Source organism: Mercenaria mercenaria, chromosome 10 (assembly GCF_021730395.1).
Source record: "Mercenaria mercenaria strain notata chromosome 10, MADL_Memer_1, whole genome shotgun sequence".
NCBI lineage: Eukaryota > Metazoa > Mollusca > Bivalvia > Venerida > Veneridae > Mercenaria > Mercenaria mercenaria.
The window spans coordinates 15,486,161-15,513,297 of NC_069370.1; the positions used below are offsets into that span (position 1 = coordinate 15,486,161).

Here is a 27,137-nt window from a genome sequence, read left to right on the forward strand (position 1 = left end):
TACACAGAGATCATTACATTTCAAATAAAACCAATTCATTTGAATTCAAATAAATTTCAACTTTTAAACAATTGATTTGCCTTATATAAATATTAGAGGTATCAGTTTGGTTGTGCTTTCAATATATAAAATTGTAATTATCTAAAAGTTTTCAACAGGAGTTTCCTCATCTGTTTCCTTAGTTACAATTAAATGATTAACCTCAGTAACTACTAAATCAGTTTTTACAGCAAAGTCCGAGTTATCTGAAGTTTGCAATTCGTTCCTTTCATCTGTATTTGATAAAACATCACCTACAGCATTACTGTTATTAAAAATTTCTGACTCTGCTGACAGTGGATTACTTATAGGATATCTTAAATTTAGTTGTTTAGGTATATCGCTGGCACTAAATGGTATAGACATGTTCCCAACAGCAGAATATTGGGTATGATGGTTTAGCAAAGAATGATTATTCTGATTGTAAGAGCTTGTAACTGTCGGACTATCTACATTTATATCCTCCTGAAAATCAGTATTTAAATTCTGACAAGATATCTCATGCATGTCACCACAATCACGCTTATCTATTGTCTTTGAAACAGTTTCAGTTTCTGTTGGTGGCAAATTAGAAACATGTCCTCTTTCAATCTCTATGCCTGGATTTTCGGCTGAGACATTTAGTATAGAATCATTAATTGCTACAAGTTCACCAGTTGTTTCCACACACTTGTCTGTTTCACTTGTTACTTCCACAATGTCATTAACTATATGTTCAGACTTGGCCATTTCACTTGCAGTCTGTTGAGAATTAAGCACTACACAGGAACTATTACTGCCTGACAACTGTTCTATTTCCTTCAACCTAGCAATTGGCATACCATTACTGTCAAATTCGATTGTAAAAGTGGGATTTTTTTCCGCCAATACAGGACGTTTTACCCGAGATTTTGGAAAATTGGACATTTCATTCTCAGCTTTTGATGCCATTGAAAGTTGGTGTGTTACGTCTTCAATACACACATACACAGGGTTACTGGTGTCATGCCCTACACTTTTAATATCATTTCCATGTTCTTCTGTAGTGCTAAAACCTGGTAAATTATCAGATATAGCAACAGTCTCTTGTTCAGCATGTAGTCTATCTGATTTATCATTTACTGAATCTACTTGGATCTCATTCGATTTCTGTCCAGTACTACATGCAACTGACCTCTGCTGTGGAGGTTTCAAAACTGAACAATAATTGGAGCCTCCTTTATCACTTTCCATTGTAACGTTGTCAACAATGTTTTCTTCTGTGACAGTGTTCATGTCTTTCCCTTGACCTTTAGCATCCAGGGAATTTTTAAAAGGATTCATTACAAGAACGACTGCCTTAGCACCATTCTGAAGTGTACTCAAAACATTTGGAGTTAGCCATATTTTGTTAGGGGTAAATGCCCCAAAGTTTCCTTTGTGTTCAGTACTTACATTTGCTTTCATTTTAACTGTTTCTGAAACTGTCTCAGTATCATTCGAGCAAGTTTGAGAAGGGGAACTCCCAGTGCACTTGCTGGCTCTTCCTTCACTTTCAGTTTCTTCAAAGTTTTTGTTAAATATTCTGTTCATAACCACATGTGTTGAATGCCTCTGTAGATGTTTTTTCATATTAGACTTGAAATTAAATGCCTGTGAGCATCTGGGGCACTTGTAGATAGTTCTTTCTCGGTTGTGGAGTAATTTGTGGGTCATCAGGTTGCCTTTCTGTGAGAAGGACTTTTGACAAATATCACAGCTATAGTCTTTTACACCTGAAATTATAAAGAATAAAAAAGATAAGTAATCAAACATGTGTGTTTGCAACTTACTACGATCTAACTAAAGCTTTTTGTGTAACTCATATCCTCCACTGATGGCCTTTTGGAAATCAACGAGTATGTAATTTTCATCAACAAGTATGTGATGATCTTGGCCTTTGACATAATAACCCCAAAACAGAAGAAGTCAACATCCTGATTGCTGCAGATCTACCAGTATGTATTCTCTAGTTATTTAACAGAAAACTCTCCAAGATCTCTTTAACCTTGATCTTTGACCCACAAATCAAAGTAGTCATCGCTTCCTGCATGTTTATACATGTAGTCTCAAGTAAATCTTCAAACTGAACAACTTCTAATGTAGCTGTTTGTTTATACATGTTGCGTCTCTAGGTAAATATTCCTACTAAACTACTCACACACTTGTATGTAAATACAAGTGCATTTCTAGTGAATCCTCAATTTTACCTACCCCGGTATTCCCAAACTTACCTGTATGTTTATACATATGGGTCTCTAGGTAAGTCTTTCTACTGAATCTCTCCTCACAAACTTCACATTGGTGAGGTTTCACATCATTGTGAATCTTCTGATGCTTGGTCAAGTTACTCTTTAATCTGTAAAAAGAAAAAACTCAAGATTCTGAAATTGTTTACAAAATGGCACAAAAATGATCTGCAAGTTGGACCTAAGATGATTTTATCATTATGATTACCCATCATTTTAACATATGGTTTTTGAAATCGCCACCTATCTGTCTGTCAATCCGCACTTAGTTCATCTGCATTCTATCTGTAAAATTATTTTACGATCGAGCCAGCAGTTGCAGAGGAGAAGCTTTTCAAAGTTTTCCAAATAGGGAAAACTAGTCATGCCCCCTGATGGTAATGTTTTTAACGAAACAGAATCATCTGAAGGAATTTAGTTGAGGGTTGCTGTGAAACTATTTTCAAATTGAACCAGCTGTTTCAGAGAAAATTTTCAAAATTTTCCATATAATCATAAAGTGAATACTAGCACTGCCCCCATGATGCAACCATATTTTTATCAAGTCAACATGACCTGCAGGGTCATTCAAGGAACATGCTGTGAAAACATTTTTGAATCCAGCAAACAGTTTCATTGGAGATAATTTTCATAGTTATCCATAGAGTCATATAGGGAAAATTAGTCCTCTAATGGTCAAGTTGTTTTTTTACAAAACATAAAAGATTTGAAGGAATTTGTTAGAGGGTCATCCAAAGAACATTGCTGCCAAATTATTTTGAAACAGGACTAGCAATTTAAGAGGAGATTTTAAAAAATTTGCATACAGATAAAACAAGCAACACGCCTTTACACCCATGTTTTTTTTACAAGAAAGAATTATTTAAAGAAATTGGAAGTGGGTCACCCAAGCAACATTGCTAAAAAATTACTTTTAAATCAGGCAGAAGAAAAATTTCAAAGTTCTCCATATAAGCAATTAAGGCAAACTAGTCTCACTTCCTGGCGGCCATGTTTTTAATAAAATGCAATGACATGAAGATCACCCAGAGAACACTTCTTTTAAATGTTTTTAAAATCAAGCCAGTGTCTTCCATGGAAAAGATTTTCCTTTGGTTGAAGAATTATCCATGGATGGCCTAGTTTTAAGAAATCTGAAAGGGAACCACCTGTTAACCCTTACCATGCTGGACGTGATTGATTCAGCCTTTGCGACCAGTGCAGATCATGATCAGCCTGCACATCTGTGCAGTCTGATCCTGGTCTGCACTGTTCACTTTTCAGCCAGTATCTTTTTGGTAAGAACCCCTTTTAACAGTTAAAGGTACTGTCCAAATCTGAAAGATGGACAAGTTCATTATAGAAATTTAGCAGGGTAAGGGTTAAATATTCATGTGAAGTTTGGCTGAAATTGGAATGGTGGTTTAGGAGACACTCTTTAAAGAAATTGTGAACATGGACATATGATAAATTTGCAGAAGACAGATATCCAACAATCCAAATGCTCACCATGAGCACTTCATGCTCAAGTCAGCACATAAATAAAATCACCACTAATATCACCCAATCAACAGCAATTATGAAATATATTTCACCTGAATAATTTTCCACACCCATCAAAGCTGCAGGAGTAATTTTTGGCATTTGTATGCAGAGTTTCATGAAGCTGTAGACTCCCCTTTCTGAGGAATGTTTTACTGCAAACATCACATTTGTAAAGTTTTTTGTCATCATCTTTTGTATGACGGGCAGCAATATGAAACTTCAGAGAGCTAGACGTCTTCAAACGCTGTTCACAAAATTCACACTGGAAATTTCTCAGATTTAAATGAACAGCATCTATATGCTTTTTAAAGTTAGATATATGATTAAATTGTTTTGAACATTCTTCATAGGGGCATTTATAGGGTGTTTTCCTATCTATCACACATTTATCCAACTGTATGTCTGTCAACTCAATGTCATGTTTAACTTTTAAATGATTTTTTAGAGAATCTATTTGTTTATAGCGAACTCCACAAAATTTACACTGATAATGTATTTTCAAGTGAACACTATTAATATGCCTTTGCCGGTTTTTCTCTCGACTGAATTCCATTGAACAATTTTCAAATGTGCACCTGAATACAGATGACTTATATTTTCCTTCTTTGATATCTACATTGTGTGATTCTTTCAAATGTTCCCACATTTCAGCTTTGGTTTGAAAAGAAACATCACAATACTCACACGGAATGAGTGTTTTGTGTAATTTTTTGATATGCTTGACATAGGTTTCTCTTTCAGAAAATGACAAATTACATACAAAACATTTTATGTCTGTAATAATAGTACACTGCACTTCATCACCAATATCAGTATCTGCAGTGTCTTTCACATTTTCAGGGTCAGGTCCTATGTATTCTGATTTAGATAAATTTTCAGCGTTGCTGACATTTTCCGCATTTTTTTCTTTCACTAGAACCTTTTTCTTGTGATTTTGGTTTTGTTTGGAATCTACTAAAGTTTTCCTGTTAAACTTTTCTGATTCGTAATACTCAAAATCTTCATCTACTTTTTTCTTCACTTTTCTTGCACTTCTTGTTCTTGTTTCACTTCTAGCATCAACTTCACTTGTAACTATTACAACTTTTTGCCCATCATCCTGTTCTTTGACTTCCCCCGAATAGTTCTCTTCCTTCCAATGTCTTCTACATTTGTTGCAATTTCATGTTTCTCCTTATCTTTGTCCAGTTCATCCACTCTGAAAGTGCCCACACCATATGATGATGTATCTGATTCACGCTTGTTCCCACTTTTTTCAGAAGTTTTACCCTTTACATTGTCTGCCATTTTAGTTCCATACTTTTGTTTTTGTATCTTAGTTTTGTTGCTGTTTCTTGAATATACCATTTCTTCATTTTCTGTAACAGAATCTCTTTTTACCATGCTTTCTTTTCTCAAATGATTCTCATTATGTTTTGCAATTTTTCCTTTATTTGAATTCTTTAAATTATTTCTACCTCTATTTCTATAACCCTTTATCGCAGCAATTTCGTTTGCACTTTCTTCACTTTCATCTACAACTGTCAATTTTCTTTTTATGCATTTTCTAGCACACACCTCTGAATTATCGACAAATGATTCATTCTTTTCCGAAATTAATGAGACATCTTTGGAACGTGTGACCCCTTTTTTCACACCTGTCTGTACTTTTTTGCCCCTGCTAGATTCATGATGACCTTTTGTGACATGTTCGTCATTTTGATTAAAGGCATCTACAGGTTTATACTTCTCCTTATTCAAGCTTTTAAGAGTATGCTTCTTTGTTATTGAAGCATTGTTCCTCATCTGCTTGTATGTTGCTACTTTAGTATTTCCATACACAAAATCTTCACACTTCTTTAATTTGACACGCCTGCATGTTTGTCTAACACCAGAACAATCATCAGGTCTTTTCTCTTTCCTATGCTTCATACTTCTACCTCTTGTGATTGAACCCTGAAAAACATTCAAACTGCATAGGGTGATAGAAAATACTAGATGTTTTTCAGGTAAAACGACTTAAAACGTTATGTCTCCCACCTCTCACCATGCAGAAATTGTAAATGCCACAAATTAAGGACAATAACTCCAGGGAAAATCACTGAACCACAACATTCTAACGAAATACACAACTAGGCATAGCAGTGGTAACTCCTGTAAAGTTTGGTTTTGTTTGTTTGTTTCTGGGTTTAACGCCGTTTTTCAACAGTATTTCAGTCATGTAACGGCGGGCAGTTAACCTTACCAGTGTTCCTGGATTCTGTACCAGTACAAACCTGTTCTCTGCAAGTAACTGCCAACTTCCCCACATGAATTATCAGAGGTGGAGGATGAATGATTTCAGACACAATGTCTTTTATCAAATTGTCAAGGAGAACATACACCCTGCCCGGGGATTGAACTCGCGACCCCGCGATCCGTAGACCAACGCTCTCCCTACTGAGCTAAGCGGGCGGTTGTGAAGTTTGGCGGAATTCCAACCAGTGGTATAGCAGAAGTAGCACAGATTTAAGAACTGGACTAATCAAGTGTTATGACTCGGCTGGAAATCGTTTAATCAGAACATGATGATAATACGCACAACTATGCTTCACACTAATCACTCAGGTTTGGTGAAATTCAGCCTCAATGTAAACAGTAAGTAGCGTAAACACTGTAAAATATGACAAATCAAGGGCCATAACTCACTTAAGCGGAACATGCCGATAATATGCATAATATAAAGACTTGGCACTGATCACTCCTGTAAGGTTTGGTAAAAATGCTAACAGTATGCACAATAAGGCTTTGTAGTTGATAAGTCCTGTCAGGTTTGGAGAACTGATCGAAACATTATAAAATTTTATGAATCAGAGACAATAAATCCACTGAAAAAGTACCAACAACATGTTTAGTAAGGCTTGGCACTGATCACTCTTCCGAGATTTGGGAGAAATCCGTCCAATAGTATATGAGGACTGGCAAAAACATTATAGAATTTGATGAATCAAGGGCCATAACTCCACTGAAAATCAATAATCTTGATTTGCTGATAATATGCACAACTAATATTGGCAATGACCACTCCTGTAAGTTTGGTGTAAATCTGCCTGATGGTTTTGCAGGAGTTGTGCGGACAAAACCACTTTCTAGTGTCTTCTTACCTTAGAACAAAACAGTTTTACTAACATTTTTTATCTAATAAAAATGGCTACCTGTAATTGCTCAGCTTTGTCCTCACAAACATTTTTCTTCTTTTTCAATGAGAGTGCATTAACAGTGGCAGCTTTTGTTGCTCTCCTAGGTGAATGTGTCAATGTTATACATCCTTCCTTCTCCATGCCTTCTGTTGCATCTACCTATACAAGTAGTACCTTCAAATATAAAATTCATGAATTTATATTTTTACATAAATAAAGTCTTTAGGTTAACATTTAAAATGACATTCAACAGATTTTTAGCTCACCTCTCAAAGTAGCAAATGTGATGTATTGAGTAGTTAAACATTATAAGGTTCTTTCACTGGTTATAGGTGCAGATAGGAATTTCCGGTCTCAAGGGTAACTGTTTAGGCGGTAACGAGGCTCCTGCCGATTTACCACGTAAACAGTTACCCGAAAGGCGGATATTCCCATCTGCACCTACAGCCAGTGATAGAATTTTTTTCTTGCATACCATATTCAACAAGAAATAGTAAAAGATAAATTCAAACAAATGATTTTCTTGTAGCACTTTTTTCTTATAGTAGCGTATTAACAAAATGCAGGAACTTTACGTCCGTAAACAGGAAGTACGTCACGACGTTACAAAGATGAAAACAACGTAATAGTTCCGGTTTTGTTTTATCATCTGCAGTGAAACGTGACCTTTTTTAATCGAGAAATATGTTATAAGGAACAAAGAGGAACTATCAAGGGTATTTGATTTTTATCCCGTTTTACGTAAAACATCATTATTACTACACACATCTTCTGTACATATGTAGTTCGTTATACGTCATTTACAGCACGAGAGTCATCTTACACCCCGGGGTGTAAGATGGAGTTTTCCAACACCAGTGAAATCACCAGAAATCCAAGTCTGGTATGCAAGAAGTTTCTATCATCTATGATTTGACCTTTTTGACCTTACTGAACATATCAAACTACCATATATTGTGATAGTTTACAGTCTGATTTGGATAGTTTATGTAATTGGAGTCTGGAATGGAAACTTTCATTTAAGGCAAAGAAGTGCAAAGTTCTGCATATTGGGAATAGTAATAAGCATTACAGATATGCAATGCCTGATACTGATGGAAATTACATGTATGTAGATCCAGTATCATCTGAGAAGGATTTAGGTGTAACTTTTGACAAGGGCTTGAATTTTGAACAACATATTATCAACATTACTAATAAAGCACAAAGAACCCTTGGGATTATACATGGGTTATTCGAGTATTTGGGCAGGGACATTTTTCTCAAATTATACAAATCTCTAGTTAGACCAGTTTTAGAATATGGATCTAGTGTGTGGTCACCATTTTTGAAAAAGGATATTAGAAAAATTGAAGGCGTACAACACAGAGCAACCAAGTTGGTTTATAATATTTCACATTTGTCATATGAACAAAGGTTGAGGAATCTGGGACTTGTGACATTAGAATACAGAAGAAATTGAGCTGACATTATACAGATATCTAAATCAGTTCATAAATTAGATGTTCTGGAATGGGACAGAATGTTCAATTTATCTGTGGGTGGTCTCCGAGGACATCATTTAAAATTCAAAAAGAAAAAGTGCTGCCACAATATCAGGCTTTACTCATTCAGCCAAAGATCCATTCTTTACTGGAATGCTTTAAGTGCAAGAACTGTAAATGCATCTAGTCAGTAAATGAGTTCAAATCACTGCTGAACAGTGAAAATTGGAATACAAACAAATTTGTGCTAAGTTGTTATTATTAACTTTAATAAGACTATTAAGTGCGCACTCAAGAGTTCATTATAGAGACTTTAGCAGTAACTAGTTTTGAGACTTACTCAGAAGATACTTCACCAGAGGGGCCAGGATAGCGCAGCTAATATTAGACTGACTGGACCAATCCTCGCCCAGAAAAAGCATTAAAGTTACAACATTTTTGTTGTAATACTATATATCAACTTCTTTGCCTCATTAGTTCTACCCAGGTATTGCCCCTTTCAAATGACCCAATTTAAAGAAAACACTTACATCCGGGACTCTGAAAATCAGGCATAAAATCACTGTACTTTTTCATTGTTTTACCAGGTGGACAGGACCCATGCTCGCCCAGTGGTATATATTTAAATGAAAACCATTTGTGTATTAAATGACATCATAAACATTTAGTCTAATCTATCAATATTCTCAAAGACATATGTACTTCCGCAAAAAGCATGATAGTTATACAACAGAAGTGATTAAAACATATTTACTGTAAAAACTAATGATGCAGCACTCTTGTCCAGAAGTTATGGGTAGAATGCAGAAGAATCACAAAATTGCATAAACAACATACTTTTAAATACATTAAAATTAAGTAGAAGTGAAAGATGATGGTAAAATTGTCTGTTATTGTTTCTGCCCTGGAAGTAGCATTTCGAAACAATTTTGACAGCTGGGAGCCGACGAATATTTGCTGATAAAAAATCATTATTTGGTCCGATAATTTAAAATAAACTGCATAAAAAGTTCATACTATGTTTAACCTTTAGCTGTGTAACAGCTTTTAACCCATGTTTTTTTGAAAATATCTATTTTAAGTCATGTTTCTATTTGGTAACTTTCAATTTTGGTTTCACTTTTATTTTTGTCTGCTGTCGACCTTGACAGGAACCAGAAACTCTTCAAAAGTGACGACAGAAAGTAGGACACAAAGGGTACAAAAAATAAACAATACATGTGATAAAAGTTTGCATCTTATTACACAATCTGGCATCAAATTAAAAAGTGGACGAGCATATGCCCGGGCGAGCATAGGTCCGGTGACTCTACAGCCCTAGTATCAAGGTATTGCTTTTTCTAGACAAGCTTACTGTCGCTGAGTGGCTGCTTTTTAATTTCTGACTTTTGCAGCCACAGTTTGACCGTCACAACATAAAACAAACTGTATACATCGGATTAGTTCGACTATGCTTTTTCCTTTTGAATAGCCAGCAATTAATTTTATATTATTGCTAATAAGTTATAGGAAGTGTCTAGAGGTACAGATCCGTACCTTTAGAATCTTAAAACTTGAATCTAATTGGTTTACAGATACCAGCGTTCACTAGATTGTTTATCTTCTCTTTCAAAACCTAAATAACCGAGGAACTCCAAATGAATTAATACACTGTTCCGTGCCAATTAGTTTGTTGTCAAATAAACTGTTGATAACAGATTAATAGATCTATCCCTTAAATGAATTCTATTTGAAATTCAGCAAAAAATAAATAAATAAATAAATTAGGCATAATAATATGCAGGGTTTTCCCGGACGCAGGTTTTCTGCGTCCCTGACGCGCTTTTACTGCTTTGAACTCGCGTTTTTTAGTGCCTCTGCGTCCCACTGGACCCGCAAAATCGGTCACGAACTCCTTTGCACTGAAGCCTCCTTTGCGCAGATACCCATGTAAAATGCGCAGTTTTTTACCACCGGGACCATCACTGAATCGTGGGTGCTCATTATACACAGGTACAGACGATTTTCCAACTTCTAACAAGTTTTGTTATCGATGTTCGCCATTTTGGTAAAGGGAAACTACTCTCCGCGCTAACTGTCACCGCTAAAATCTAAGATTGCCGTTACGTTCCGTAAAAGATCGAATGGTTTATTTTTTTATTTAAACAACATTAATTTCATATAAATTTAAAGTATTTTGATGAAAAAATATTAATAAATCACAGAAATTATGATACTAATTAAGGATCGAGTATTATCTTTAACCGAGATAAAACTGTGAACAACATAATTGACACGTTAATTGCTGGTAATTACTGGCTATTTGATCATAACAAAAAGACTATCACACCTTTTGTAATCAGTCTGAATTGAGAAGCTCATGCCATTTTGAAAGATACCATTCCGAAATATTGAATCAACTGCTATCTAAATTAAAAAGATACAATTAAGTTCATTCGGTTCTAGGGTAAATTTTTATAGTAATAATGTCCATTTTCAAGATCAATAATTTGTGGACCCCCAAAAATTATTAGGGACCCTTAAATTAGCAGCCATGAGAGTCCATGGACTCCCAAATAAAAAAGCCGAGGGAAAACCCTGAATATGCACCAATTTATTTTGCTATTTAACAAGGTATAATGATAATCGGCACGGAACTGATTGTTTAATAATCAATTAAGTGACATTAAGTAATAGAAACTGTTTGTGAAAACGTCCCATGTATCTCGATCGTAATGGCTAGCAAATGTGTGAAAAACATAAATACACTAAGGGTTAATTATCAATTAAAATAGTTTTATCCCAACATATTTAACATTATTTTGTTTAATTTTTATATCTTTTTTTTCTGCCATTTCGATTCCTCCTAGCTGATTTATTTGGTGTTCCTCGGTTATTTACGTTCAGAAAGAAAACGTAACAAATCGGATGAACGTTGTTGTCTGTAAACCATTTAGATCAAAGTTTAAGGTGAATTTTGATGAAATGTTATTTCATTTTCAATAAAATTTGAAATGTAAATGACCCTGAATCTCTAGAAAAATGGAGGTCCGTACCCCTAGAAAACCCCTAACAGGCTTGTCTAGAGGTACGGATCCGTACCTCTAGAATCAGATTTTAGAGGTACGGATCCGTACCCCTAGACACTTCCTAAGTTATATTACAATTGTGTATACAATTGTAAGTTCAACGGAAATAATAGACTATTTTGTCAGTACAACTATACCCGAACCTGATATTTGTCCGAAATATGGTCTATTTCCATTTTGCTTCCTGTCAAATGTTCAGGAAATTCAATACTAAAACTTTTATCATAACAATATCTATTACAGAACTGTACATGAAATTCTGTCCAATCTGTTTACATATCTATGAAAGAAATACATAAAATATATACTTTTTCTTACATCCAGATTTTGTTGCAAATGGTGTAAAACTTGTAAGGGAAATAACTCTACTTTATTATTTAAGGACTCACGGAGGGCATTCTAGTGTAATGTAGTCGCTATATAGATCTATATAAACTTAAAACCAATTATACCTTAATTACCTCCAGCAATTTGCCATTCTCGCATACCAGAGGTCTTCCATGGTTCCCCGGTAGTTCGTCTCGTAAACCATATCGAACATCTGATGGATAAGAATGCAATATCCCTGTAAACATGAAGTCATTGGGCCAACGACGGAAAACCGTCAAAGGATAATCGTTGTTGGGCCACTGTTGGCCCAACAATGATTAATAAGTATTGTAAATACAGCTGTTGGGCCAACGTTGAACCAACTTCAAATTTCAGTCACAGATATCTCTGCATTGGCCCGATATTGATTTTCAGGGAAAGACTTATACAGAGAAAACATCGTTGGCCCAACGTTGGGCCAACGTTGGTCCATTAGAATTAATAATATAATAATTGTATATTTAACAGGTCACTGTAACAGTGTTTTATCACAAGCTCCCACAGGTATACACAGGTTGTGTAGCCGTAACATGCAATATTTAATTAATTATTAAAGACTGTTCTGCACCAATTCGTAATCAGTTAAATTTGGGCTAATTAAACTAAAAACTTATCTGCAGCCGTAATGATATTTTGAACTATTTCAAATCTACTACCTTGAAAAAAGTGCGAAAAAAGTATTGAAAAAAAAACCTTACTAACTCTATAACAAATATCTAATTTTATACAATCATAAAATGTTTACAATAAATCTGTTGAATATTCCAGAACATGAACTCTCGTTAACCCGAGTTATGTAAGAAATCCCAGAAAATGTGGTTAATTTTACTCTCTAGGCCAGATTTCTAGCTTTAATAGACATGTGAAGTAAAGGAAACTATTATACATGTGATAGGTCTAGATTTAACAAAAACCCGGTCTTCCAGCTATAAACTGTAAGTAGAAGTTTTTTTTAAATATTTTTTGATAAAGTTATGGAATCTTATACAGAATTTCTTTTATGTCCTGTATGCATGTTATATCCATATGACTTGAACATATGTTAAATACTAATATCTAAAGCTGGCGGATGGCACTTGTGTTGAGTATTAAATTCTGTAAATAAAATAATCTTGTTAATTCTAACATATTTTTCTCGGTTAAATACAAAAAATTAATTTCATACATTAGTTATTGTTATCAATTTGACGTAGATGGTTTAATCAACATTATGATTTTTGTTTTTTACAGGATGCTGTTCAAGGGAGTAATAATGGAGTGCCTAGCACTGTGGTGCACAGGAAAAAATAAAAATATAAAAAGCTGCAACTTCAGTGAGAAAAGAAAACAAACAAACAAACAGAACTTGGATATATAATGAGTTGATATACAGACAGTAATTCACTTTAGTAGGATTTAATTAGTGACTGAAATAAGAAAAATATTTAGATTTATAAAAGACTGGAATCAATATTTTACATGTTGTAGTGATAAAATATTCTGTTATATTTCTTCAAGAAAATTGCAAACAAACTTTAAATAAATGTTAGAATTCTTTTTGTTAAATGTTAACAAAATCACAACTATTCGAAAATAAAACATGTATTAAACAATGCTAGTTTTAGTTTTTTTTCAATTTCGTAATCGTTGGGATAGCGTTGGCATCCATCTTTGGCCAACAAAGAAACAGAGTTGGCCCAACGTTGGACCAACCGTGATAGACGAAAAAATGCTGTTGGCCCAATGGAGGGCCAACGATGAGTGTAGGATATCAGTTGTTGGCCCAATGGAGGGCCAACGATAAGTGTAGGATATCAGTTGTTGGCCAAATGGAGGGCCAACGATGAGTGTAGGATACCAGACGTTGGGCCAACGGTGTACCAACCGTTGGGCCAACGTTGCGCCAATTAGCAAAATGGCGTTGGGCCAACGTCGGAAATCTTCGTTGGGCCAACGAAGAGTCTGCCGTTGGCCCAACGTTGGGCCAACGCATGTCTGCTATCTGGGATGCTGCCGAGAACAATCGTGATCGTGCCTTGCCCAAGAACATACCAAAATGGGAGTAGCCAGGAATCGAACCCGGGGTCTTCACCTTCCTAGGAAAGCGTCTTAGCCCTCTCGACCAATGGTGTAGTCTGGCTTGCATGCCCCTTATTCATTTTGGATGGGAATATTAGACTAACAATAATGTAGGAATGCGTAAATTGTAGAAACGGTAATACGTTAATTAATATAAAAAATCCTGTGGTCTACCCCTACAAACTTCACAATATAGAGTTAAAAACTTGTGAGGCAGCTAAATACCTAGGCATAACCATTTCCAAAGATCTAAACTGGTCCAAACACATTGACAATATTACTTCCAAAGCAACTTCCACTCTTCGCCTCTTCACTTAATTCATACAACGAAATGTCAAAACTAACAATAAAAAGGTCAAAATTGCTGTCTATAACACCTATGTCCGCCCTCAACTGGAGTACTGTTCAAGCGTCTGGCATCCTTGGCAAATAACCCATACTAGCAAAGTCGAAAATGTTCAAAGGTCAGCTGCTAGGTACGTCATGTACGACTACAGTTACACCAGTAGTGTTACACAAATGTTGAAAACTTTAGAATGGAATACACTCCAATATAGAAGATTACACAATTCATTAGTACTGATTTATAAAATAAGGACCCAGACAGTTGCAGTCGACCAATCTCATCTTATTCCAACTAGAAACCTAAATTACTTAATCCCCATGTCTCACACTCAGTACTTCTCTAACTCCTACTTCCCAAGGACCATCCGACTCTGGAACTCCCTACCAACTTATGTCAAATCTAGCCCCCAGTCTCAGTATTTTTAGAGAGAGGCTGGCGGTGGTCAATAAATATCTAAAGTTCTAGTGGTGCATAGAAAGCTTCATTATTTTTTTGAGTATCAATCTTTCTAATACTTAAAGAACGTGAGCAGCTAGCTAAGTAGCACCAGTAACCAAGTGGGTTATAAATCGACACGAAAGCACCAGAAAGGGTGAAAAATTGACTATCCAGAGCTATCTATAGAGCAAGGTAACCAAAGGTATTATATGGGTTATAACTGTCCTTCAGGAAAAACAGTATGCAAGTGAAATTATCAAAACCTTAAGACTACACAAGGACGTAAATATCTAATGCAAAACACTGATTAGAATGTTTGAGTGACAGAAGATGGTGTGGCTTCCAAACGGACGTGCATATTTACAGAGGGTTGGTGTATATGGCTATAGTAGCTATATAATACACCGTTCCGAGTTCCTATGCTAACTGGATTGTTTGTGAGATTGTCTGAAGTGTGAGGATAAATAATTTTGATTTTATATATAAAATTCAAATTTCATAGGTAAACTCCTATATACATTTTATGTTTATGAAAACACACACACACACAAAGCAAAATTTTGTAATATTAAACTGTTTTTATAAATGCTTTTCATGTAAGAAATACAGCACTAATTGAAATACAAATGATTTTTGACCTTTGAAATTCAATGATGAATAAAACAAGTTATGGACCTAATGATTATTCAAGAGCGGAAAATGTATCTTAGTACGTATTTGATAGCTTGTTTTTCCTGCCCTGTGGAAAAAGGGTAAAAACTAGGATGAATATGCAACAGGGAAAGCCACGTTCTAAAAACGTAGCCTTTCAAAACTACCCACCAAACTTATAATCAATCCATGTTTGATGACTATAAAGAAAATTGAGAAAAATAGAAAACTACACTCTGATACTCTGATTGACCAGCTTGAGTCTGTGCAGCGCAGGGCTGCACGCTGGGCCAAGCGTGATTACGGCCGTACATCCAGTGTAGACAACATGCTGACTTCCCTTAATTGGCGACGCCTTGCACTCCGTCGCATTGACCAGCGCTTGGTTATGTTTTATAACATCTTGCATAACCAGGTCGCCATCCCACTACCGGACTACCTAACACCCAATACTAGATCTTCCAGAACCAGAACCACTCATTCCCAGGCATTCGTTCAAGTATCACCCTCATCCAACTATCATAATTTTTCATTCTTCCCTCATACAGTATACCATTGGAATGCCTTGCCTTCAGATGTTGTCAACTCGTCTTGGCCAGTGTTCAGTCAGGCTGTAAGCCTTAAATACACCTGCCCTGTTTTTAACCTGTTTTAACCATTCTCCTTCTTGCTTTTTACCACTACTTTTACTCTTTTAACATTCTTGCTAGTTGACGCGCAAAGTCTAGGTCCCCAGCAGGGGTTTGACTAAATGGAAGATAGATACAATACGCGATAGAGTGATCTACCTCCGTTAAATATTTGCTCGGCTCTCCAACAGAAATCATAGTATTTATTTTGATGAAGGCTCTGCACAACCTTCTGAAGGATACATTGAGTATTTGAAATAACACAGTAATCACACGTGGCTCTGAATTCGCTGACACCCGAAAACATGACTTGATAGGTTTACTTCCCTTCCCCCAGAAAACACAGGCGGAATAATCCGCCAAATAATTGCCAAAGAAGTGGCAAAATTCTATAAATTCTTATAAAAGAATATAATGTATTTTTTATAAAGCATATGACATAACGGTGTCAAATACAAACTGTTGATTTAATGTGCCTCTTGACCAAGAGGTTACAGTCGCTGGCTTCAGGAGGACCAAATTCTCATGTCGCTCTAGCGTTCATGTGATGAAGGCATCCAGGGCCCGTACACATCAATGTTCGACATTAAAATGCTAAAGTTTTTTTGTTGCCCTGGCATTGCTAGACATGCTTAGACAGCAAAGAAGTTTTGCAAGAAACATGTAGTTAATGATTGCTTAGCATATTCTCAGCAGTATAAATATATTTAGACAAAGTTATAGGCAATAGACAACTCTATAGGCAAATTGAAGTCAGACTTGAAACGAAACTTTGATGAATATGAGAGCAGGCAGCTGACATACGGAAGATGAAATAAAGCGAGGTCAGACTCTTTGTGTCTTCTTCCACTATCTAAAAGTGGAAAAAAACTCTTCAAAATTCAATTTTCTGCATACTTTCCATTGACAGCACTTTTAATGTTTGCTTAGCTGTCAGACATGACCTCTTTTAACTGAAGAGGGCAAGTTTTACTGTCCATAAGGCTTCTCCTTTCTTGTTGGGTTTAACGTCAAACCGACACAATAAGAGGCGACTTTCCAGCTTTAACATGGTTAACAATGACCACTAGTGCTGTTTCACATGAAATAATTCTACAGTCGAAGCGATGTTTCTAATGCAAAGGGAGTGGGGGGGGGGGGGGGGGGGGGGGCAATGGATTCAAAGCCAGTGGTCTTAATCTCTCGGCCATAGAGGTCCCTGCATTGGCTTTAAATTAATCTTTGTAAGCTACATCCATATGAAAAATATAATGCTGTGAATGTTGCTTTCAGAATCGACAAAACGTAAGACCTTTATGAATATTTTAAAACTACTAATGACGGTTGCAAATGGTTACATTCGGCTTCAAATGATAGGAAAACGGCTATATTTTTTTTAAATTTGTAATCATTTATATTTAGGATTTTGCGCACCATCGTTATTCAGATTATTGACTTCGACCCAAATATATATTTTTTGTATAAATAATCAGTGCTTCCATATAGCTGTTTAGAGGGATACTCTCACAATTTTATATTTTTTTTATCGAAATTTAGAAAGTTCATTAGTTCTTTATTGTAAATAAATGTAATATCTAAATTTGTGTTTTAACAGTGTGTTCCATCAGACCTTATTTCTTTCGGATTTAGCAATATTCATGTTTATTAACTTTGGTCCAATTGACTTGGTCTTATAACAGGTAAAGAAAGAGGAAATTTTGATGTTTCCGCGTGAAAAGCTAACATGTGATTAAAGGAATATTACATGTGTGCCTTTCCACATTGAATTTATTAGTTTCGTTAAATAAAATTGATAAAATGCAAGGCTGTGAGCCTCGCATTTTCTTTTTAAATCCTATTTAACGAGTTTAGTTAATTCAACACGATATACATACTGTGTATAATTTATACATTTATAAATAATTCTGTTTGCGTATTAATAAACATATAGAATACACCTGTGTAATCTGTAAGACCAGTAAACTAAAGCACAACAGAAATTTGATTCCAAATGAAAAAGATATTTCTCGTCTAGAACTAGATCTATCTTAAAAAAGTATTGATTTTTATGATGAAAATTATGTTTAAAAATGACTGATATTTCAAAATAAAGCTAGATTCTATCAAAAATGCATGCATGCCAGATTTGTTTGTGTGTGTTGGGGGGGGGGGGGGGGGGGGGTACCAGATGCACACCGCCCTTGCCTTACGGTTGACCAGCGTGGATTTTACTTTGGGGAACCCGATAGCCTCGTTTGCAATTTGACATATTGGAATGACGTCATAGGAGATCCCGTAACAGCATGAAAACAAACATCTGACATGTAGACGAAATACACGAAAATTCTAAGCTATACTTTTTGCTTACGTGCCAAAGCAGTTTATGGGAGAGAAAAACTGTTACCAAGGTTACACCTGTCCGACGCAAGCATCCCATTGGCTGATACATGGCAGATTTAACATTGAAGTTGATATGGTACAAGCTTGGAGAAACTTACTCAAAGATGGCGGAAGCCGGGGCAAGCATGCAAAGTTGGTTTAGCTGGGAAGATCATTTCTTGGATGTTTTGTTAATATTTTGGATTTCGTTTGGCCTCTTGATTGTAGGTGTGATAAATTCCCTCACTACATTCTTTGGACCTTTGCAACCCCGGATTTCGTGGGAGAAACCAAAGGATGGAGGGACGGCCACAGTTGCAGTGTCACAGGGGCCCCACCAGCCTGAATCTACGGTGTGGCTGAACTCGGCGCTTAACTGGTTTTACCTGCACTACAACCAGTTCCCTCAGTTTGTGGATGCTTGGGTTCAAGCGTTGAATGAACAAGCAAATAAACTTGGGGTATGTTTTTTGTTAGATTTATTAACGGTAGATGTAAGCCATTTCTGTCAGTCTGACTCCTGCTCACCTGTGTCTTTTTGCAAAGGACACAAACCAGCAAAATCTTTTTCACACTTAATGTCACATTATTTGAACATAGGTACATATCTATATACGGAGATATTTCCAGTAACAATACATATATGTCAAATAAGGAATATTGCAGCCATGTGCTATTGTTTCTAGACAGTCATTGTACGACGTTGCCCCAGAGTGGGACCTGTATAAGAACGGAAGAAGAAGAAGGGACAGTGATGTTATAAACTAAAGGAAGCTTAAGCAAGAATAGTGGATGAAAAATTAAAATCTGTCTAACCTAAATAAGTATTGAAATAAAAAAATTCTTTACATGAGCAAGTCAAATACATTATTTCAACATATAGTACTTTAAAATTTGTTGAAATATAATATTTATAATTTAACATTTCTTTTAAATTTCATATTATTATTCCAGCTGATTAAAGTGTAAAGGTTTTTATAAATTAATTACCAGGTAATATGATTTTGATGATTAAATTTTCAATTTAATATTTTTCAATAGTCATGTTTCCTTTGCTTCAAATCATGAAATATTAGCATGAAGCATTTTTAGTGCACTTTTGTTACAAAAGTTTTGTTTGATAAAATGGATTCTTTCTGTTGCTTCCATTATCTGAGTTACATAATTATTGTGCAACTTTTGTTCATCTTATATGATCTTTTTTTCTGACAAATACTTGGATATTCCATTATAGTAACTTAGTAAGTCAGTTAAAAAGAAACAATGCACTACATTTGAGCTGCACCATGAGAAAACCAACATAGTGCATTTGCGTTTGCTAGTTGTACAGTTTCTCTAAATGCTGGACAGGGTTTGCCTTTGCGACCAGTGTAGATCATGATCAGCACTGTTCGCTATTCAGCCAGTATCTTTTTTTTAAGCACCCCTTTTAACAGTTAATGGTACTGTCCAAATTGGAAGATGGACAAGTTTATTATAGAAATTTAGCATGGTAAAGGTTAAAGACTGAATAAGTACACTGTCAGCATTATCAAGACATTTATACTAGAATTGTCATTAATAAATCCAATTAAACAATAAATGTTACACAATTTGAACCTTACTGAGTCACTCTCCAGTCATCTTTCAAATAATATCCGGTACTCAATGACATTGTGTCTTATATAATGAGGGTTACAATCAGGACCCTAACAGGGTTTGAACTCACAACCTCCTGAGCAAGCAGGCTAGCCAGTACATCTTGTAAGGTAGACTGGCTCTCCAATAAACAATGACCCTTGTTTATTGGAGCCATACTGTGATGGTGATTAGCCCCCAACTGTGCTGGTGAAGACAAAAATCCCTTGGCCCACTGCCAAAATCTAGGCCTTTAAAGTAGTTTTAAAAACCATGAGTTTAAATTTGCATGAATTTTTAAATTGAATGAATATTGTTTTAATTGATAACAGTGAATTGAGCTGTGCCATGGGAAAACCAACATAGTGGCTTTGCGACCAGCATGGATCCAGACCAGCCTGCGCATCCGCGCAGTCTGGTCAGGATCCATGCTGTTCGCTAACAGTTTCTCCAATTCCAATAGGCTTTAAAAGCGAACAGCATGGAGCCTGACCAGACTGCGCGGATGCGCAGGCTGGTCTGGATCCATGCTGGTCGCAAACCCACTATGTTGGTTTTCCCATGGCACGGCTCAATTATGTAAGTTTGCAGGCTGGTCTGGATCCATGCTGGTCGCAAACCCACTATGTTGGTTTTCCCATGGCACGGCTCAATTATGTAAGTTTGAAGGGCCAACAATTTATAAATTCCATCTATCGCTATTCTAATGATTAAATGGAACAATAACGATTTATAAATTTTCCTTGTAAAACTTAAAAGAGCTATTTTTTTTAAAAATCTAGACACTTGAGATGAGATTGATATTTATTGATTAAACATTTTACTTGCTTCAAGTCACTGTCAGAAGAGCTCATACTGTTACTGCATACCTAGTTAATCTTCAATGAAATCTAATAATTCTGTTACAGCTGTAGGGAATTTTAGAATATTCCTGTACATCACATCATATTATCGAAAATTTAGTTTGTGTAGGTTTTTAAATAGAAATTCTAAATTTTTCTTACTTATTCTATTTATCTGCGAACACATAATTATCAATTGATTATTACTGCCATAAAAACTATAAAATTAATTGAATATGATTAAGATTATATTACACACAAGATTCATAACCAACCTTTTTAAAATTTTATTTTATAGTTAGCCTAAAGCTTGTTTTAAAATGAGCGTTATAATAATTATGTCAGTGTTAATTCACCAGCTGATTGAAGAAAAGCAAAATATTTGAGTTGCCAGATTTTGTTCAGGATAAAGCAGCGGTAGCTGGGGTACCTGTGGTCAGTTTAGTATTTGTGAAAGACGCTAACAACCTGTAAAACATAATTTGTTATTTTGGATTTTATCAAGTATGCTATCTGAAAGAAAATTGTTTGGTAATATCTTGGTGATTTGCTCAGCTGAGACTCAAACTCTGAATGTTTTGTTCCCATTTGAGGCAATATTTAATAGGTGCATGTTTTATGTTGTGATTTACCTTTGTTGTTAGTTGCTTCACTAAATTTTTAGCTTGTCTGATTTTTGGAAAGATATCTACGAGGTATTGTCGTCACCTGATCATTGGTGTTGGTTAAAGTTTTTGTTTAGGTCCACCTTTTCTCAAAAACCATAAGAGCTACAGCTTTGAAACTTTACACACTTGTAATATCGTCATTAAATAACTATAACATGCATTTTGTGAGAGTTATTGCCCTTTTTGTTCTTAGAAATTCTGAACTATAAGACTTTTCTTACATACTGACCAGCACTTGCAGACAAGTGATGGCATCCGTAGACGGTGCTGTTGTTAAATTGTCTTGTAAATTCAATTATCTCAGTTGTTTCATTGTAGCGAAGCAATTTTTAAAATGTTTCGTAAATTCTATTATCTTCATTATAATCATCCTATTATTGTTTGTCCTTAGACTTTAATACAATTAGACCTCTTCATCTGACTATGTTATCTGTCATAATGGGCAGGGGAGAATTGAGCCTTGTATATATTTAAAGTGTAATTTGAAACATAGAATTGTCACGAGTTGTAGGTACAGATACACCAATTTGTTAGAAACTTCAGTATGTTACACAATACATTTTAGTGCAAACATATGAAACTATACATGTGATGCAAACATACTACACCACACATTTTGGTGCAGATGTGCCACAAAATACATTTGGTGCAAATATGCAACACCCGTGACCCCATACATTTGATGCAAACATGCCACACTACACATTTGGTGTAAATGTGCCACAAAATGCATTTGATACAAACTTCTTTCAAGATACAGCAATATTCCCCATCTAGCATTAACTGTCTTTGTAAAGCAAGAAAAAGCAAGAATTGTTGTAATGGCTTCTATCTTTTATTGCCTACTGGGAGCAAAATCTTGTGAGAAATTCGAAATAACTTAATTTTCCCACAAACATTAGAATCTATGTAGTTTGGAAAACTCAGACATTCCTGAATGTTTGTAGGTATATACCCAGCTGTAAGATATTTCCTCGAGTCTAGTTAATCAACATATGTAAGGGAAATGCATTATTGCCTATTATTGAATAATTAATGAATACTAACAAACATTCCTAACATGATCTTTGTATAGTACAGGAAATGTGAGGCTAGATGTTTTATCTGATAGCTTACAACAACAACAAGAGATCAGTCGGTACAGTCGTGATACTTTTCTTATTAACCTTTACCTTCTTAAATTTCTAAAAATGTCCAGCACGATAAGGGTTAAATTTCTAAAGATGGACTGGTCAGTCATTCTATTTGAGCAGTACTGTTTTTTATTCAAATGGGTGGTCACTAAAATTTACTGACTGAATAGCGAACAGTGCAGACCATGATCTGCCTGCATGAATGTGCAGATTGATCATGGATTGCACTAAAATGTCACAAAGGCAGAATCACTTGCCGCTCAGGCTAAAGGTTAAGTTAACTTTGTAAATTTATTGTTTTTGGGTGTAAAATTTAGCTACTTTAGTTGGTACTTTGTTGAAACATGCTATGTGTTCCTAGCTTTATTATCAAGGAAAAGCTGGATTTCCATTTACTATGAAAGTGAAATACCAGATTTTTATGTCTTTTCCTTTCGGAATGAAAACTGGCTTTGTAAAACCAGAATAATGTGCTTTTCATAACTCTTTCGGATGCTGCAATTTTGTCTCTTTTTTATGTACATATATCACTTTAAGCATAGTTCAAACTTATAACCTGTATTCTAAAATGGCTCATTTTGTTTGAAGCAAATCAATCATTGTATATTCTGCAATAGAGAGACCATTATTACATCAAATTTTTTCTGCATGGCTTCTGATTCATTACCATACATTGAATATAGATGAGCATATTTTAATCAATTAATTTGAGCCGTGCATGAGAAAACCAACATAGGGGTGTGGACCAGCATGGTCCAGACCAGCCTGCGCATCCGCGCAGTCTTGGTCAGGCTCATGCTGTTCGCTAACAGTTTCTCAATTCAATAGGCTTTAAAAGCGAAAGCTGGAGCTGACCAGACTGCGCGGATGCGCAGGCTGGTCTGGATCCATGCTGGTCGCAAAGCCACTATGTTGATTTTCTCATGGCACGGCTCATTTTTTGATGTCAGATCATGTTAGAATGTAAACAACAGAGGATTTTTTTGGTTCGCTGTTATAGATCCATGCTGCGATTTAAGGCTCTCGTGGTTTAATTATTGTGCATCTGAACTTTTAACCATGATGTATTTAATCAGATGATACAAATTCCATGAAGGCCTTGATTATTTAATATAAACAACATAAAAATGTAACTTTAGAAAAACACTGAAGTCATGTTACAGTAATACAATATATAGATATTCTCCCGTACATGTATAAAGATTTACGAGGGTGTATCATGAAACATATTGCAAGCAAATTTACAAATGATAGAACATGTCTGAAAACTCATATGTTTCCCTGGTATTATACTTATATTGATGTGTTCACAGTCATCAGGCAAATGTTAATTAAAGGAGCTCTTTATTTTATTGGGAAGTTTACAGCGTTATGATAGCTAATGAAATACTTCATCAGTATTAAATATATCACAAGTACATTTCATACAGTGAGTCAAAGTATCTCTGACTTGGAAAATACTTTAGCATGTATTTTCCTAAAGGCACCATGGCTACTTATTAATTCTTGTATAAAACCTTTGGTATTTGCTGGTTTTTGGCTGCACAAGTAGGGAGAAAAACATGTACAGACAAGATTTTGTGTAAGCATACGCATCTTCGACAGAGTAATAAGAAATTTAAAAAATTGTAATTTTTTGAAAAAAATCCGAAGATGTTCGACGGGTTCGTAAGCAGTCTTAAAACTTTCGGTTTGAAATAGGCAAAATGTTTTTGCTTATTTTTTGGTTATTCTTGAACATATACACGACTATTTGGTCAGATCCGATGCAGTGGGTCATATTTTCAGTAAATATGAAGTCTCAGCTACAAACTCTGGTTTTTGTATAATACTTGTTCGGGTTTTAGTAGTGGACCTTTAAATGTTAAAAGAAAAACTGTCATTTCTTCACAATTATCTACATGTAATATTAGAAGGAAGGAAAAATAGAGTAATATCATTAAACATTTAATGCTTGAATAGCGATAAAACATTTAATGCTTGAATAGCAATAAGCATTTAATGCTTGAATAGCAACAACACATTTTGTTTTTTTGAAACAGCATTTAATCCCTGGGATGTGTTGATGCTTACAGGATACAGACAGTTTTAGACTTCTGCACAACGAGTTCCTTGTTTTTCTGCAGAAGTTGTTACACAAATGAATGTGTTAATCCTACACCTTTGAACAAAAAACTGAAATTGGGGATCAAGAGGAAATAGCTATGAACATTTCCTTGTATGGCTATTGGGAAACTTATTATCATTCAGTAGCCACCAACGAAGGATTGAATATTTTTTACTTCGTTGCATGTAGAAATACCTCCCAAACAAATCGTGATTCAGTAAAAAAGTGGCTATGACTTTACGATTCTTAATGTGCCGGAAAATTTTATTCTGTGGTGGGTCTTTTAATTTATTAATACAGTATTACAAATTAAAAGACCCACCACAGAATAACTGTTCTTTTATGTTGAACTTGTGGTTCAAATATTTAGATTTTCAAAGTACATGTCATTTGGAAAATATATATTTTTTATTCTTTTAACTTTAGGAATATAAAATAAAATTAAAAAAAAAACAAAACATGCTATTTGCCATTGATATTGAAAATTAGCCAAAAAAAAACCCACTATTGGACAACACACAAGTGATAGGCTTTGTTCAATATACAAGTCCTACAAAATGTACAGCAAACAAGTCATATACCTTGTATAATCTGACAGGTTTAATAACTCTGTTTTTCTTTTTCACAGAGTTGTGCCCCCCTAGTAACTTTTTTTATATGTATATTGTAAGGTCAGCAAGTGTGTGTCTCATTTACTGTAATAATTAAGAGAGGAAAGTTCAATGGTAGTGGCTCATATTTATATTTAAGCAAAATCGTTGCCCCTTTGTACTTATTAATATCACTGTTTCCAATATATGGGGCTTATATTGGAGGCAGGTATTTACACTGGTTGGCTGGTCTATCCATCAGTTTCTTTCAGAGATATATCTCCCTAACAATTTCATGGATTTTCAAATTACTACACATTATGTTAATGTCAATGAAAACCAGGTATGACCAAGGTTACTACATCCAAGGTCGAGTCACACTTACCAGTTTAAAGGTCAAAAAGCCTAACTTATTTTGCACTCTGTATCAGAAGGATTTTAATAAAACTACCTCATCAAGACTATATACAGGTCACATGACTCAGGTCAAAGGTTAAGCCAAGTTCAAGCAGCTTTGTTTCACAGTGGCTTATTAATTTTCATATAACTGCACAAAAATGTTCACAATGATGATACCATTAGAATCATGCATGCAACAGATCACTAAGTCCAAGGTGTAGGTCACACTTGAAGGTCTAATGTCAAACATTTTAACTTTTGAGTCCACTCCATATTTTATAAATTGCTGGAAGGATTTTCGTAAAACTAGCATTAGTTGTTAACCTTGTCAAGGCAATGTGCAGAGCATATGATTCAGATCTCTAGGTCTAAGGTCAAGATCAAACTTGGAGGGCAAAGGTCAAATAGCTTCATTTTGTGTCCACTTCATATACCACTGGATGGATTTTCATCAAACTATCTTCAGTTTTTGATATCGAAACAGAGCTCACAAACCCGATAACTAGGTCCAAGGTTAAGGTCACATTTGAAAGGTCAAAGGTCTTGATCACAACATTCCCAAAGCAACATCCAGGTGTATTAATCACTTTCAGTGATAGCTGTAGTTATTTTAAGTGATAAAGCTTGAATAGCCGAGCATTGCTGTTTTCCTCGAACTCGTGCTTAATAATCATGATGGTTTTTGATTTTGTAGTTTGCATATAAGCATTCAGCCATATTGTCAGTAATCTTTCAAGAAATTGGTGTTTTTTTATTTGATTTAGGAAAGACTTTAGGAAATGGCATTACTATAAGCATGAAGAAAGCAGACGCACCTGCTTTGATTTGCAATATTTTACAGGTATTTCTTCTTGATACTGCTTAATATAACACTTACAGCTGCATTCAGTATTCTGGCTTATCACAATTGTAATAACTGAATGCTGTCTAATTCTTTTTGCAAAATGTATGCTTGCAATGAAACTGTGTGTTCTGTAATGAAAACAAAGCTCAGCTGTTTCTATGGTAACCCACACAAAGGGAATTCAAAACACTGTGATAAGTGCAGAGAAAATATAATTCTATCTTATTCCAGGGAAATGTAAACAATCCATATTATATTAGATTTACATACCTAAGTGGAGGTAGAATTAATTGATATTGGCATATATTGTGAAAAAAGCGTTTGAAGTAATACCTTAGCATTATGTCCTTACAGCTGTGTCAAGGTTAGATAATTGCATTGGGGTTTCTAGCCATTTTGAAAGTCAAGTACCTGGTAAGTAGAAAAATCCATGCTTTTTAACATTCCATGAAATAATCCATCAGCTCCTGGTCTCCAGGGGTGTGGAATTCCTATGTCTGACTTGTCCAACTTGGGACTTTTTGACGACAGACAAGTGCATTTTTGCATTCCGTTTGTCCACGGACAAG

The 27,137-nt window shown here is 35.2% G+C and overlaps 3 protein-coding genes across 10 annotated transcripts in view; 1 reads left to right on the forward strand and 2 right to left on the reverse strand.

Moving 5' to 3' along the window:
* On the reverse strand, nucleotides 1-4,889 carry LOC123560029 (zinc finger protein ZXDC-like). The gene is made up of 3 exons (XM_053552316.1): nucleotides 3,860-4,889; nucleotides 2,271-2,395; nucleotides 1-1,772 (listed from the first exon to the last, which is right to left on the reverse strand). Exons 1-3 carry the CDS (start codon nucleotides 4,453-4,455, stop codon nucleotides 142-144), a joined length of 2,352 nt encoding a protein of 783 aa, XP_053408291.1. The 5' UTR covers nucleotides 4,456-4,889; the 3' UTR covers nucleotides 1-141.
* LOC128546017 (uncharacterized) lies at nucleotides 4,887-11,869 on the reverse strand. 3 transcript variants are annotated; one of them, XM_045352270.2, is made up of 3 exons: nucleotides 11,838-11,869; nucleotides 6,983-7,141; nucleotides 4,887-5,744 (listed from the first exon to the last, which is right to left on the reverse strand). In XM_045352270.2, the coding sequence occupies exons 2-3, from the start codon at nucleotides 7,106-7,108 to the stop codon at nucleotides 4,887-4,889; spliced, it is 984 nt and encodes a 327-aa protein (XP_045208205.2). In that variant the 5' UTR covers nucleotides 7,109-7,141; nucleotides 11,838-11,869. The 3 variants fall into 3 exon arrangements, with proteins under 3 accessions (XP_045208205.2, XP_045208204.2, XP_045208203.2); XM_045352269.2 differs by having other exon boundaries at nucleotides 11,828-11,869; XM_045352268.2 differs by lacking the exon at nucleotides 11,838-11,869 and adding an exon at nucleotides 11,663-11,801.
* Nucleotides 11,870-18,276: 6,407 nt separating this feature from the next.
* Nucleotides 18,277-27,137, forward strand: part of LOC123560028 (phospholipid transfer protein C2CD2L-like) — an 80,541-nt gene continuing 71,680 nt past the window's right edge. For 4 of the 6 annotated variants that reach the window (XM_045352262.2, XM_045352265.2, XM_045352263.2 and 1 more), the window contains exon 1: nucleotides 18,277-18,829. In XM_045352262.2, the coding sequence (XP_045208197.1) occupies nucleotides 18,437-18,829 (393 nt within the window). In that variant the 5' untranslated portion in view covers nucleotides 18,277-18,436. The remainder of the gene's footprint in view (nucleotides 18,830-27,137) is intronic. The other 2 variants (XM_045352264.2, XM_045352267.2) reach the window with 1 other exon arrangement.

Excerpts from the sequence above, each read along its gene's own strand:
- LOC123560029 (XM_053552316.1), bottom strand. The coding sequence starts at position 4,455 with ATGTGGGAACATTTGAAAGAATCACACAATGTAGATATCAAAGAAGGA. Across the intron at positions 2,396-3,859 it reads GGGTGTGGAAAATTATTCAG|ATTAAAGAGTAACTTGACCA; the intron begins GTGAAATATATT and ends TTCTTTTTACAG. Across the intron at positions 1,773-2,270 it reads CCATATGTATAAACATACAG|GTGTAAAAGACTATAGCTGT; the intron begins GTAAGTTTGGGA and ends TTATAATTTCAG.
- LOC128546017 (XM_045352270.2), bottom strand. The coding sequence starts at position 7,108 with ATGGAGAAGGAAGGATGTATAACATTGACACATTCACCTAGGAGAGCA. Across the intron at positions 5,745-6,982 it reads ACAAAGCTGAGCAATTACAG|GGTTCAATCACAAGAGGTAG; the intron begins GTAGCCATTTTT and ends AATGTTTTTCAG.